The sequence below is a fragment of the Sinocyclocheilus rhinocerous genome, unplaced genomic scaffold, assembly GCF_001515625.1.
Source record: "Sinocyclocheilus rhinocerous isolate Xijiao unplaced genomic scaffold, SAMN03320098_v1.1 scaffold897, whole genome shotgun sequence".
Lineage (NCBI taxonomy): Eukaryota > Metazoa > Chordata > Actinopteri > Cypriniformes > Cyprinidae > Sinocyclocheilus > Sinocyclocheilus rhinocerous.
Window position 1 is genome coordinate 838,865 of NW_015649224.1, and position 13,848 is coordinate 852,712.

The following is a 13,848-nucleotide window of genomic DNA, read 5'->3' on the forward strand; positions in this document are numbered from 1 at the left end:
TATATATATATATATATATATATATATATATATATATGCAGGCTTTATGAGATGTAGCTTCAAAACATACATTTTGGCAACAAGAGGACACTTTGATTCACCATACAGAAATAGTATATGCCATTCTTTCTTTTTTTTCAAGCAGTGAAGACTAATTAAAACTAACGAGAAAATAGAAAACATCTATTCTAAACAGCTTCTTTGTATTTTGTTGGAATATAGGCCAATGATACGAAGCACTTTTTTTTTTTTGCCCTGAACATGAACACAATTTAATTTGACACATGCGTTTTAATACATACCTCTAAAATAACAAGCCTAACTAGAATGCTACATTTTATAAACTGCAACCAACGCTGGAAACGTGCAATGACCAGCGAAATGAAAAAATAAAAAAATAGTATTAGAAATGTATGCTGAACGGCTACAGTTCTCACTCAAACGAACGGCAGCTGTACAAACAACACAAAAGTTTCCCCACTCTACTGTTTCTTCATTATATGATACTTATGTATCTTCTTACGTTATATATTTATTGGGATAGGCTACATTCATTTTTGTTCTCACCGTTTCTGTCGTGTTGTGTCGTGTATCTCTGCCACCGTGGTCCAGGTGTACAGGTGCTACTGGGACTGATGTGATTGAACGCGGCAAACTAGTTCGCGTGTGGGAAATGAAAGTTTTTTACTCGCAGTATTTGATGTGCGCATGCGCAGCTCTCAACCCTACGTTCCAGCACTTCTCAGTTTGTTTGTGCTTGTCATGTATAATATCAGCAGGTGCGTTATCATTACACCAAATAAAATGTTATAATGATAACGAACTATTATTAAATAACAATAAACAATATATACGTTTATACTGATTTTTTTATTTATTTTTTTTTTAAATAAGTTAAATTTTTATTTATGGTAGCCAACTCTCTCGGGTCAGGTAGACACCACTGTGACTCCTTCCACCTAAACCTTACTGAGGCTTGATATTTAGAGACCCTCTCAATAAATATAGCTGCTATTTTAGAGTTCAGAAATGTTTAATGGAATCAGGTCATCATTTGTTAATCCGCATCTTGCAAAACAGTGTTGTTTTCTTTTCTTTTTTTTTCTTTTTACATAAAAGATTAACTATATAGACATGCTGACATGCTTATAGACATTCTGTAACATTCACCATAATAAGCTTCCTTCCCAATACACCCAGAACTTATTACTGGAAAAAAATGGGTCATTCAGAAATAATAATGGTTATGATTTAACCAAATGACCATATAAACAAAAAGCTTCATGTCCCCCCTGGTCATGGGATATCCTTCTGAGGGATCACAGTATTAAACACAAGTGGCTGTAGTTTATTTTTTACCATTGTCTCCAGTCATTTCAGTCTGACCAGATAGTTATTCTGTTTTGTTAAAGTGCCCCTAATTATGGGTTAGGAAAGTTCATGTTTTTGTTTTGGGAGTCTATAACAACAGGTTGACATGCATGCAAGGTCAAACAACATTTGCATTGTCTTATAATATGCATTTATTTTTACCTTATTTGCTCAACGACTCCCAAACGATTCGCTCAACGATTAATTTTTCCAAACCCCTCCTTTGCGTGACGCTAATCTGCGGTGATTGGTCCTGAAGACCCAGTCTGTTGTGATTGGTCTACTGCGTGCAGCACATGTGAGAAATGGAACGCCTACCAAGTTTTCACGGGTCTGCGCACGCAACAAGTGGGCGGGCATAAATATGCTAATGTTTCATGTTGGATGCACATCATGTTCATGTTGTCAACATGAAACGGCTAAAGATTCGTTTTAAAAGCGACTCGTTTTAGTGACTCTTTCTTTTGAGGGATAATAACTTTATACACGGTGCACTTTCAGATTTAAAACTTTGCAGGATGTTTTCATTCACTTAGAGCTGTGTTAAACACTGCATGAAATGTAATGTTCAAAAATCCATAATAGGGGCACCGCACTAACGCGCAAGACTTGCAAAGAGACCAAATGGGACGATGCAAACTAAATAGGACCTGACAGTAAACCCACAACAGATTTTTAGCGTTATTACTCATAATATAAGTCATTTACATATAGCAGTATTAAACAGGCTGGTAAAGAAGCAAAAATAGCAAGTAAAAAAAATCTTGTAAGGAGAAACAAGTATGTCTCTTTTTATCGTTTCAGTTTCATTTTTAAAAATGTTCCAGAATTTCGGAAGGCAAGTCACACTGACAGTTACCACAATGTGTGGTCTGTGGCACATGACAGCTATGTGGAGAGAACATGCTGCCACAAGACCCAATACTTTCAGTTGGTATCAGTGACGCATTTTATTAAACACACTAGTCTAGATAAACTTGCCCACAAATAAAAGTTCTTGGAAGTGTCCAAAAACGAGCAGAACTTTTGCTATTTTGCAAACCCATTCTCCAAACACAAAAAAATACAAATCAAAATCTTCATATATAGTGTTAACAAGAAAGGTAAAATATTTTTACACAGAGTTTTGGTACTAAAAATTATTTAAATATTGAGTACACAAATATTTGTTTCATAATTGCTTATATATTTTCAGTGTCAAATTGATCCCTATGACATTTACTAAAATGTACAACTGTTATAAAAATTACTTTTAAGATAAAATAAAGATAAAGATTATCAAATCTTTTACAATTAAAATCCATGATTCAGCATATGTAGACTGTGTGATAGAATGCTTTAATGGTTAACATTTAAAAAAAAAGGTAGGCCTATATTATTCTAACCAATAGCACATTACTGATGTAGTGGGCAGTATCAGAGAACCAAACAGATGATAAGCTTTTGGATTCGGTTTATTTTAGATATTTATACATTTATTAGACTTAGTATATTTCATATAGCTCATATATAACTCTTTCATATTTAATATAGCTTTTACCTTTCATTGTCTTGGTCCTCCATGTGTTGATGTGCTTGGCTTGTTTTCAGTGGTTGGCTACTTGCAATGTTGCTCTCCTCTGGTAAGAGTTGACTGCTCTGCTGCTCTTCAAGTTTCTTCCGTTCATTTGTTGACAGTCTATCACATGAAATATTCAGCTATTCTTCAGTTTTATTCTGCTGGAATTACTTACGGACATGTTGCTAAACATGCACATATATTAAGTCATGTCTTTTAAGCATTTTGATCCTGATCAGTTTCTTTAATTTTGCAATTTATGTTTTTTCTTACCCTCTCAGGGAAATCCACTGTTAAATGAGAAACTGTTAACTTGCATAAGTGTGTCTGACACAAACATATATTAACATTGACTAAGCAGACCAATTTTACATCACACTGTTTTCTGACTTACATATACTGATATAGGAAGGGATACATGGGTAGCCCCGTTGGGTGTAGTGTGTGAGTCAAAATTTACATACAAAAGTTGTGTAACTTGAGTATTGAGTATTGGTTTTTATGTTTTTCCTTCCAAAATCTGTTTCTCCGTAGTAATATTTCACTAAGGAAGACGTTGTGGCTCTGCATGGGTGTTAAAAAATAGCCTGATGATGGATTGACTGATTGAACATATCTCCAAAATATACCTGATCAAATTCTTTTATATTGATAATTTACTCAAAGGTCCAGGAGTGTGGGAAGCTGGACTTTTACCTATCAATACCATATCCTGTGACATACAGTCCACCATGTTACCTCTACCACAACACCCAAAATGATTTCCTAATTCAGAAATCAGTACTTGTAACCACAATATGTAGAGATATTGAATTGTTGTTACACAGAGCATATGAGACACTCAGTACTTTCTGTCTAGCTGTTATATAATACTGTAAGTACCAGTACAAATACACACATACATTAGCCAACAAGTGCCAGTGCAGTTATTTATTTTCTGCTATGACTGTAAAGAGTTTTCAGTTTGTCATCTGACCTGCTTATTTCAGGATGACATTACAAAAACAGGTTCTTTTTAGAAAAAAGCCTTAGAACTCAAAGTCCATCACTATGCTGCTAATCTTTGTCATGAGACCTGCAACCAGCTAAGCAAATGGTAATAAATGTCTTTTCTGTGGTCATAATCTGACAGCACGGTTATGGATGTCAAATAGCTTTTTTGCTTTCTCTTGTTTGTTTCAAGATATCATCGCTGAATTAGAGAATCAGAGAATCAGATGGTGCATTTTTTTTTTTAGATTTTTTTTTTCAATTTAATAATATGACTGCCACAACCCAGATGTTTTTAGTGAGATTTCCATGATGTGCAACTGTAAATAAGACCGAGACACAATCTGAAGCATTTTACAAATAGAAAGATGCACTATCTGCATCCTGTGTCTGATATGATAAAGTGTACAGAACATGAACACTTGAACTCTAACCCTAATGGCAAAGGCAGCAGAGAGGTCAGAAAATGTAATGACATTATTGGTCACATTGCTTTTTTCCATGGTTAACTGTCTGTCTGTGTGTATTTTAGATAATGCACAATGTATATGTCTAGGTCAGCAATTTCGGAGTTGTGTGACTAACTGAAATATTAGAAGAGAAATCTCTGAAAGACATACCCACAAAAAATTTATCATTCTGGTTCTGGAAAATTTATGACAACTAAATTGTGCAATTAAATATTTATAAGTCATTCGTCGCTCTGATTACAAAATGTGGGCGATTCTTTTATCTACTTCCTAAATTCTCAAATGACAGTAGGTGAAAAACATTTTGCGCTTTGAACAGAACACAGAATAGCATACATAAATGGTAAAGGCAGTAAGGCACTTATTGTTATAAAAAGGCAACTCTTTCTGCAAAAGACTACTTATCCCTATAAAGACGGCAAACAGGCAATGCAGAAGACTACCCACAAAAGAGTAGACGCAAATGCACTGTGAAATAACGATGAGAAAACACACCTTTCCTCATGTTTAATCACTAGTTGGTAAAGAGCTTCAGTTAAAATGCACTATTATTACTGCAAAACAGGTTTGACCCACAAAATATGCGGAAGAGAACTGTGGCACTTTCATTTTGTAGTTTTTAGGAGGTAACACAAGGTTAAAATAACAGAAGAGGGCAAATATGTTTTGTGAACAGCAATATTAGAGGGTTTACCATTTAAAACAAACATGGAGATCCATGTATTTTAAAATGTAAAAATGAAAATTTGCTAAAAATCTACTCACCCTCCGGCTTTTTTTTTTTTATTGGAACAGATTTTGAGAAATTCAGCACTTGCTCACTAATGGATCATCTGCAGTGAATGGGTGCCATCAGACAGTTCAAACAACTGATAAAACCACAATAATCCACAAGTAATTCATTCGACTCCAGTCCATGTATGTTTAGAAGAAACAAATCAATCCATCATTGGTGTTTCAAATCATTTAAATTTAAATCATTGCTTCTGGCCAAAATACCAGTCCGTAATCCATAATTTCTTCCAGTGGAAAAGTCCATCCCCTGATATGATCTCACATCAGAATCCATTGATCATATTTGTTTAGAAGAGTTTTTGCTTTTAAATTGTGCTTGATCCATGCATATTTCTCTCCTGATTCAAACATCATGGAGCAAGGACTCATATTTTAGACAAAAGAAAGTTTGAAGTTGAAAATATCTTGATGAATTTATTACAAACACGCAGCTTTTCCCTTCACAAGTCATTAATTGATAGACTCGAGTCATTTGGATTACTTGTGGATATTTTTATGTGCTGTTTGAACTCTCATTCTGACGGCACCCATTCAACGCAGAGGATCCATTTGTAAGCAAGTGATGCAATGCTAAATTACTCCAAATCTGTTCTGTTGAACAAACTCATCTACATCTTGGGTGGTCAGGTGAATACATTTTAATTTGAGTGAACTATTCCTTTAAAAGCAGTTCCAAAGTCTATCAAATAACAAAAGAACAAAAGTCATTCCATTAAACCAGTTTTTTGGCATGTGGTAAAAGATGGCTCACTATTGCACAACACAAATATGAAAGTGCATTACATGCCAATAGCCCCCAAGAAAACACTTTGAAAGCCCTTAACCATGTTTTCAGGCAGATAGTAAAGATTTCTTTGCCATAAATATCAGACAAAACATCTGCTTTGGATATTTAAGCAGAGTAATCTGCAAACAGATTAAAAGCAGGCATATAAACCTTTATTGAACTAAAAATAAAAAATATTTACACAGACATTTACATAAACAGACAATTCCAATATTCATGTAAACATTAAGAATTAAAAGAAACGACTACGGTAATGACAGCATTGTCCACCAAAAGAAACTATGAACATGAACAGAATGCAAGTTTTGGATCTCTCTGAATGACAAGATGAGTGGAAGAAAAACACAAGCCAGTGCATTAATGATGAACAGCACTGCTGTGACACCTAGTTCAAATGAACAGTTAAAGCGTCCTATATTGTAACTTTTAAAAACACACTCATCTCGTTTGTACAAACTTTCATTAGATCACTACAGTCATGCACATAGCTTCCAGCCAATCCTCAATACATTTAAAAGAAAAAAAAACAAAAAAAAACACCTCCAACGTCAGGCTATCAACACTTCCGCTAACCCTGTACAGGTGGAACACACTAAAGCACAAATCCGTGAGATGTGGGACATTATTGTTGCTCATCCTCAGGACAGGAATGCCAAGTTAGTCTTTCCTCATAAAAGGCGATGACTATCTGTGGGCAACGGGTGTTGGCCTCTCTTGCAGGTACCAGGTCTGCCTCATCAGAGTCCTTCCTGTGCACACAAAACATATCTCTGGTTAAAGAGCTATAAGATAAAACAGACTTTGTAACATGACAATTAGAGTAGGAAGTGCAGTGTTGCACTTCAGAAGCCATTATTTTGTGTCTTTGAATCAGAAAAGCTTTGCATGTGGACATGCTGCCCCCTACAGACCTTTAAGTAGTATCTTAAAGGGATAGTTCACCCAAAAACAACTTCATTTACTCACCCTCATGCAGTCCAAACCTGTATGATTTTCTTTTTTCTGCTGAAGACAAAAGATATTTTGAAGAATGTTGATAAACAGTTTCAGTTCCCATTGACTTCCATTGTATATTTTGTCCATACTATAGGTATAAGTATTATAGCCAATGGGAAATTAAGCTGTTTAGTTACCAACATTCAAAATATTTTCTTTTGGTGTTCCACAGAAATCATACAGGTTTGGAACAACATGTGGGTGAGTAAATGACAATTTTGGAGTGGACTATCCCTTTTAAGGGATCATGTTCTCATGTTGTTTCAAACTTATGACATTCTTCTGTGGAGCACAAAGATGATTATTTTTCGTCCATACAATTAAGATCATTGTGTAGTGTAGTTTTGGACCCCATTAACTTTAATTATCTGGACAACAACAGCTGAAACAGTAGTAAAAAGTATCTTTTGTGCTCCTCAGAAGTAACAGGTTTGGAACAACATGAGGGTGAGGAAATTTTTCCACTATGGCTGTAAACCGCTATGGTCATTTTCTAATTTCCAATCAAATATATCAGAAAACTACATGGGTTTCTTACCACTTCATGAGGAACATGAGCTCTCCACTGCTATCAGTCGCCCCAATGATCCTCTCTGGCTCAAGGTTTCTTGCAAACCCTCTTGGCTTGTCAGACTGGAGAAACAGAGTTTTACTCTTTAAGTCAGTTTTATCAATAACCAATGTTAAAATCAAATCTCTGAAACTGATAACTAACACACAACTTTACCATTTCTTTCTTTCTCTTTGCCGCGCTCTCATCCGTTTCTGGTTCATCAGTGGAGGATTTCCTTTTTACTGCTTCTGGATTCTCCACCACTCCTTTCTGAGACTCCAGGAATGCAGCAATCAGTTCAGGACAGCCCAAATTCTCTTCAGGCTCCCAAGTGTTGTCAGCACTGAGGAAAATTAAGATATCTTGTTACTCCCATTGCATGAATTAAGTAAAATCTAAATCAACATTTCACTACACCTGCAAGAAATCAAAAGAATATAAAAAAAAAAATTTAAAAAAAACTCACTCTGTGAAGCCTTTCCACTTGAGGAAAAACTCAACTTTCCCATTGACCACTCGCTGGTCAATCACCTTCTCCACCACAAACTCCTCCACCTCCTGAACATCCTTCTTTGATTTGCCTCCCTGCTTCTTACCCATATCGACCTAAAATGCACAAAAGACTAATGATAAGCCAGGAACCGGATTAGCAATATAAATTTCAGTCAATTAAAACTCAAATGAATATGGTTTACAGATACGCTCCCTTTCGAAATACAATTAAGAAAAGGTTGCCATATTTATGACTTGCACATTATGTTAAAACGACAAATGTTAGTACATTAACTGGAAGATTAGTTCAGCAAGTCCGTTGATAAATGTTCATATTAATCACTAAAGCACTTACGACTAACTCCAAAACGCCTTAGTGTTGCCTTCTGTGTGCGCTAGTATGTTAACAAGCTAACTGCGCATGCATGAACAGGCCAAGGGCCTGAAAGCAGTCCAGGCTACTTTTTGGGATTACTACTTTAATATTTCTGGATAACCTTCCTGTCCGGATTAAGGCCTGACAATTTCACAAAATCGTAGTTCGCGTAATATTAACCGTAACACGCGCTGGTTTAGATAGGTAGCAAGAGTTAGCTTACTGGCTAACGTTAGTTGAAAAACGCACACACACAAAACAAAATATAATGTTTTTATACACCATCATGCATCCTACATCTATGCACGCTGAAACAACTAAAAATAGATTTAAGAAAATACGTATCGCAATAATTAAGTTTGCAGCATTCTAACAGCAAACTACAATGGACGGTGCTGCAGCACATGCATGCGCGCGAAAACTCACCCTCACAAAGGAAAAGGGCTAAAATGTGAATTGCAGCACTTCGCACCTGCCGACCAGCAAACAGCCGCAGCGAAAATATATCGCACTTTAGCAGGACACAAACTTTTAAAACTTTTACTCTCTTTGGTACACTATAAATCAACGGATTAGAAGTCGACTGAGGCTCAACGAAGGCCAACTCGAATCTAACGCGAGGACGTAAAGCCACGCCTATGGGCGGTCACGTGTGTCCAACAAGGTTTTCATAAGGCGGAGCAACCGTGATTTCCAAAAATAAATAAATAAATAAAAACCTTTTCATCCGCTGGTCATGCAAAATAACATGATTCAATACATTAAGAAGTACATAATATGATTTGATATCAATTTTAAGGTCTACAAATTGAGCAAATTAAAAGTTGGCAATTAGTCTAAAAGTTTTTTGCCAAGTACCTCCAAAACATGAGAACGGCACAACAGTATTTTGTAGTGTCATCACGTAATACTGACCTCAAAACGTATTGAATTAAATTATTGAATTATACATTTATGTTTAAATGTTACCAGTTTGAACAGAAAACACATATCTATTTAAAATTTATAATGCATTTTTGCAACTGATGTAATCTTGAATCTGCACGATTGCTATACAAAGTGTTTCTATGCAACATGGTCAATGACAATCCAAGAATATTACAAATGAATATAAATAAATGACATTTAATGACTTGTTGAAGTCTTGTCGAATATTTTTTTATTTTCGAATATCTTGTCGAAACTGTTTTTTAATTGTTAGCTGTATTGAAAATTGACATATCCCTTTTATATATATTCCATAGTCCAATCTTCGCCTCTAAACTGGTCCTTAATTTGGTTCTGCCTAATACTACCCTAATACAGACTATTTCCTAGTTTAATGACTTCTTAGAATTTGTATCTGCTTCTTTTTCAACTTTTATCCTGATATGTGCTGGCACAATGAAAACATCACATTTACAACAGTAAAGTATAAATAAGAAGAATAAAATTCCATTTATTGTTTATATACTCATCAGCTATTTCTGATTGATCTGTTACCATCATGAATCTTATTAAGGACATAAAAATTCAGTCACTGTAACAGGATCCATCATGGATCTTTAGCCACCGCAAAGGCCTAAGACTGACATAGAATAGCAGAAGTATGGAGGTTATCTTAGGTCACATGATATATCTAACTATTGATCAACTGCACAATTTCATTTAAAGACCTCTCCCATATGTTCTCTTTCTTTGTTTTTGTACATTTCACTGGAAAATATGTAACAGAATTAATAAAAATTAGCATAATTTAACTACTTTAATAGCCATTGTTCTCTCAGACTCTAGTTGCACAGAGGGGCCGAACAGCCTGAGACCACTATTTGCATTGTGTAATTTAATACAAATTTTAAAAAAGTGACCTAAAAAAAGTGCAGATTCTGTATTAATCTTATTTCATGAAATTATAAAGTATTTAGTTTCATAATTTCCTTTTTCATTCTAGATTGTGGACACTGAAAGGTCAATAAAATTACAATGCCTTCACATAATCTAACATTTGAATGTTTTATTCACCATGAATGAATAAATAAGTCTTAAAGGGGTCATATGCGATTTCAATTTTTCCTTTCTCTTTGGAGTGTTACAAGCTCTTGGTGCATAAAGAAGATCTGTAAAGTTGCAAAGACTAAAGTCTCAAATCCAAAGAGATATTCTTTATAAAAGTTAAGAGTCAGCCACGCCTGCAAACAATTGACCCCAATATTGAACACATTTAAATTAACTTTTAATTTTTTTCTTACTTTTTTCATTTCAACAACACAAAAACATTAATTCAAAACAAATGAATGAAGCTGCAAGGATTTTTATTGTTTTGCCTGCAGATTGGATGTTTGCTTTGAGGCCAGAAAGAATGACTTTGCATTATGCCAACATTGTCTAGTATAACATCACTTTAACAAAAACATGCACTATTTGTGGAGTTTAAAATATAGAGGCGGCATTATTTAGAAGACAGAATTTAGATTGACACTGCTTTGTCAAGTGTAGCATAGCATGGAATGTGTTTCTAGAAACATCTTCTGTGAAATAGGATCCATAACACAAAAATAATATAATAAAAATAAATAAAAAACAGCAGTTACTTTATTGTCCTCCTTTATTAATTTCAAAAGATATAAAAGATTTTGAACATCCCTGTTTAAAATTAAAGGTATTCCCACTCCTTACACACACACACGTACAAATAATTGCTCAAAAACACACATATAGAAAAACTGAAAAAAATTACAACGAGAAACTGCTCCTACTGTCAAACACAAATCAAACCACTCTGCCAATAAAGCAAATAAACAAGAGGTTAATTTGTTTGGGCCCTGTATTACTTTTTATACTAATTCACTAAATAATTACTCATTAAGCTGACGAAGTAGTTGCCTTTTCCAAATTGTGTAACTGTGCTATGAGGTAGAACAAAACTCACCAATTCCATATTTTTGTTTAATTACTTACATTTTATTTGTTGTTTTTACTATGACTTCACTTCAAAGATGACCACTTCTATAGGTATATTGAATTTGTGACAATCAGTTTGTAAAAAATAACCCAAAGGAAAATCAAACTGAAAACAAATCTGCAATCCAAACTCGTAACACCTTTATAAAAAGCTAGCAGAATGCATTATAATTGTTCTTGTTAGGCAAGTGCATAAATGTAAAATGCAAAGGTAAGTGACAGTAATATAATGTACAGGAACAGTTTAAACAGAGTGATCACTGTTTGTCAGATGCACAATCATATTATAATAACTGATTTTATTGATCTCAGAGGTGAGAAAAATGTACATACGGTTATGAAGGTAACTGCTTAACGAAAAGTTGTATTTGATTCTAATGTTTGCAAATAGTTTAAATTAAGATCATTTCTGTGGGGTTCCTCATATTAGAGGGATAGTTCACCCAAACATTTTACTCACCCTCATGTTGTTCCAAACCTGTACGCATTTCTTTCTTTTGTAGAACACACACACACATTCCGGCAAGAAATAGTGATGTACACTTTTTAACATGGTCCTCCAGTGACCATATACAAAGATTCTTTAGTTAGTAACTTGCCATTTAAGTTAAGTAAAAAAAAAAAACTATGAATTTTAATTTTCAAATGTGCTCTTTAGAAATACTTTTTATACACAACGTCCAGTGTTTTCAGTACATTCTCTCCTGCAAGTGAACAAGGCTACTCCTATGCTCCCATATGTATTACAGTCTTTCTGCTCTCTACTTGAGTTATGAATGGCTTTTAGGAACAAAGAAGAGCTAGAAAAGCATGAAAACTCACCTTTCAGAAAACATAAAAATATTTGTATATCAACACAAACACGCATGCACACACACAGACACTCAAAAAGTCTCTTAGGGTTTCTTGTTCTTCTTTCTCTTCATTGTCTTGCTACCTGTCATTGTCCTTGACGTTGTGTTTGTGCGAGGTTGAACCATCACCCGTCCATTAGCACTGCAGTGCAGTGTGTAGTGCTCAGGGTTCAGAGGATGTCCATATTCATCCCGAAGTTGGCCCAACACAGTCCGCGAGAGCGTTTCGAATCGCTCTGCAGCAGCAGAAAGTGCTTTGGCTGTGTGGGATCTCTGGCGCAGGAGAGCGTCCCGCTGCACCGACAGGCCCTCAACCTCACCCTGCAGGGCCAAGATTGTGTCCAGCTTCCTTTTGCGACAATTCTGCGCAGCAAGCTTGTTTTTACCTCTTCTGCGCACGTCACGCAAGAGCGTGACTTCTGATCCTGACAGATTCTGGCTGTCCAGCAGCTCCAGGAATTTTTCTACAGGCATGTTGACAATCTGAAAGGCAGAAAACGGAAGACCCAGTGCCTGCACGTGATGTTCGTCACGACTCATCTCCTCTGGTTCAGCCTCATCTTCACTCATCACTTCCTGTTTGATAGCTGTGAACCAGCTAGACGATGTAGAATTTTGAGCCTGTGAGGTTGAATAGGTATGATCGTGCCAGATGTTTTCCACAAGGTTCACAGGCGACCAATCACGGTAAGCAGCTGCACAAGTTCCGCCTTTTGAAGAAAGCGACTCTACTTCACTGCTATAGCCTGTAGCTCCACCCTCATCCTCACAAAATGAATCGGATGATGCAGACGGGGATGCGGGGCTCCTTGAACTGCTCTCCAAAGAAAGGCCAGAGTCTGAATCTTCCAGCCATGGAGTGTCCATGTCCCCTTGCATGCCATCCAGCATCTGAGGGTCGATCGTATCGAGATTACCAAGATCCAACATATTGATGTGCTCAAAAACAGCCTCATCTAGATAGCCTCCCATCTGCGAAGGGGAGGTGTCATTACGAGAGTTGTTCCCAGACAAACAGAAGAGTGATGAAGGAAGTGCTCCTGCTGAGCTCTGAGACGGGTCTGAGTGAGAAGAGTTTGTGGATTCCAGACGAAAGAGGGGTGTTCGGGAAGATGCAGGCCTGCTATTAGCTGAATCTCCTCTGGATACCATGGCATCTTGAAGGCTTACGTCATAGCTGATGGGATTAGGAAGTTCAGCTTCTAAGTCTGACATGCGTTGGGGGACCATGGAGTCAAAATCCTGTAAATGAAAAAGAAAAATATTGTCAAATGTACTCTTTTTTTTTTTTTTTTTAAAGGGGTCATATGATGCTGCTAAAAAGAACATTATTTTGTGTATTTGGTGTAATGAAATGTGTTTATGCGGTTTAAAGTTCAAAAAACACATTATTTTCCACATACTGTACATTATTGTTTCTCCTCTATGCCCCGCCTTTTTGAAACGCGTCGATTTTTACAAAGCTCATCGATCTGAAAAAGCTAAAGTCTCATTCAGTGCAAAGGTGCACAAACAAACAAGAATCAGAAAGATCAGTGTCTAGTACGTAGAATGCACATAACTGAAAACACAAATTTATTTAGTTTTGTTTATTATTACAGCTATGTAAAGTATTTGTAAAAAAAAAAAAAAAAAAAAAAAAAAAAAACAAAAAAAAAAAAAAAAT

At 35.8% G+C, this 13,848-nt stretch overlaps 3 protein-coding genes across 4 annotated transcripts in view; all 3 read right to left on the minus strand.

Annotated features, from left to right (window-relative positions):
* Positions 1–704, minus strand: part of LOC107710327 (sorting nexin-10A-like) — a 7,029-nt gene extending 6,325 nt beyond the window's left edge. Inside the window, exon 1 of the mRNA XM_016515072.1 lies at positions 568–704. The gene's annotated coding sequence lies outside the window, so the exon portion shown is untranslated. The remainder of the gene's footprint in view (positions 1–567) is intronic.
* Positions 705–6,552: 5,848 nt separating this feature from the next.
* Positions 6,553–9,041, minus strand: LOC107710359 (chromobox protein homolog 3-like). Of its 2 annotated transcripts, none has more exons than XM_016515110.1 (5): positions 8,815–9,041; positions 7,987–8,126; positions 7,695–7,863; positions 7,506–7,600; positions 6,553–6,720 (listed from the first exon to the last, which is right to left on the minus strand). In XM_016515110.1, the coding sequence occupies exons 2-5, from the start codon at positions 8,118–8,120 to the stop codon at positions 6,594–6,596; spliced, it is 525 nt and encodes a 174-aa protein (XP_016370596.1). In that variant the 5' UTR covers positions 8,121–8,126; positions 8,815–9,041; the 3' UTR covers positions 6,553–6,593. The 2 variants fall into 2 exon arrangements, with proteins under 2 accessions (XP_016370596.1, XP_016370598.1); XM_016515112.1 differs by lacking the exon at positions 8,815–9,041 and adding an exon at positions 8,368–8,784.
* Positions 9,042–10,708: 1,667 nt separating this feature from the next.
* Positions 10,709–13,848, minus strand: part of LOC107710360 (nuclear factor erythroid 2-related factor 1-like) — a 6,915-nt gene continuing 3,775 nt past the window's right edge. The window contains exon 4 of the mRNA XM_016515113.1: positions 10,709–13,424. Within this exon, the coding sequence (XP_016370599.1) occupies positions 12,225–13,424 (1,200 nt within the window). The 3' untranslated portion in view covers positions 10,709–12,224. The remainder of the gene's footprint in view (positions 13,425–13,848) is intronic.

What these genes read in the sequence shown, in the direction of transcription:
- LOC107710359 (XM_016515110.1), bottom strand. Translation starts at nt 8,120, where the DNA reads ATGGGTAAGAAGCAGGGAGGCAAATCAAAGAAGGATGTTCAGGAGGTG. An exon ending in AAGTGGAAAGGCTTCACAGA is followed by an intron (nt 7,864 to 7,986) that starts GTGAGTTTTTTT and finishes AATTTTCCTCAG; the next exon opens with TGCTGACAACACTTGGGAGC. An exon ending in CTCATGTTCCTCATGAAGTG is followed by an intron (nt 6,721 to 7,505) that starts GTAAGAAACCCA and finishes TTGTGTGCACAG; the next exon opens with GAAGGACTCTGATGAGGCAG.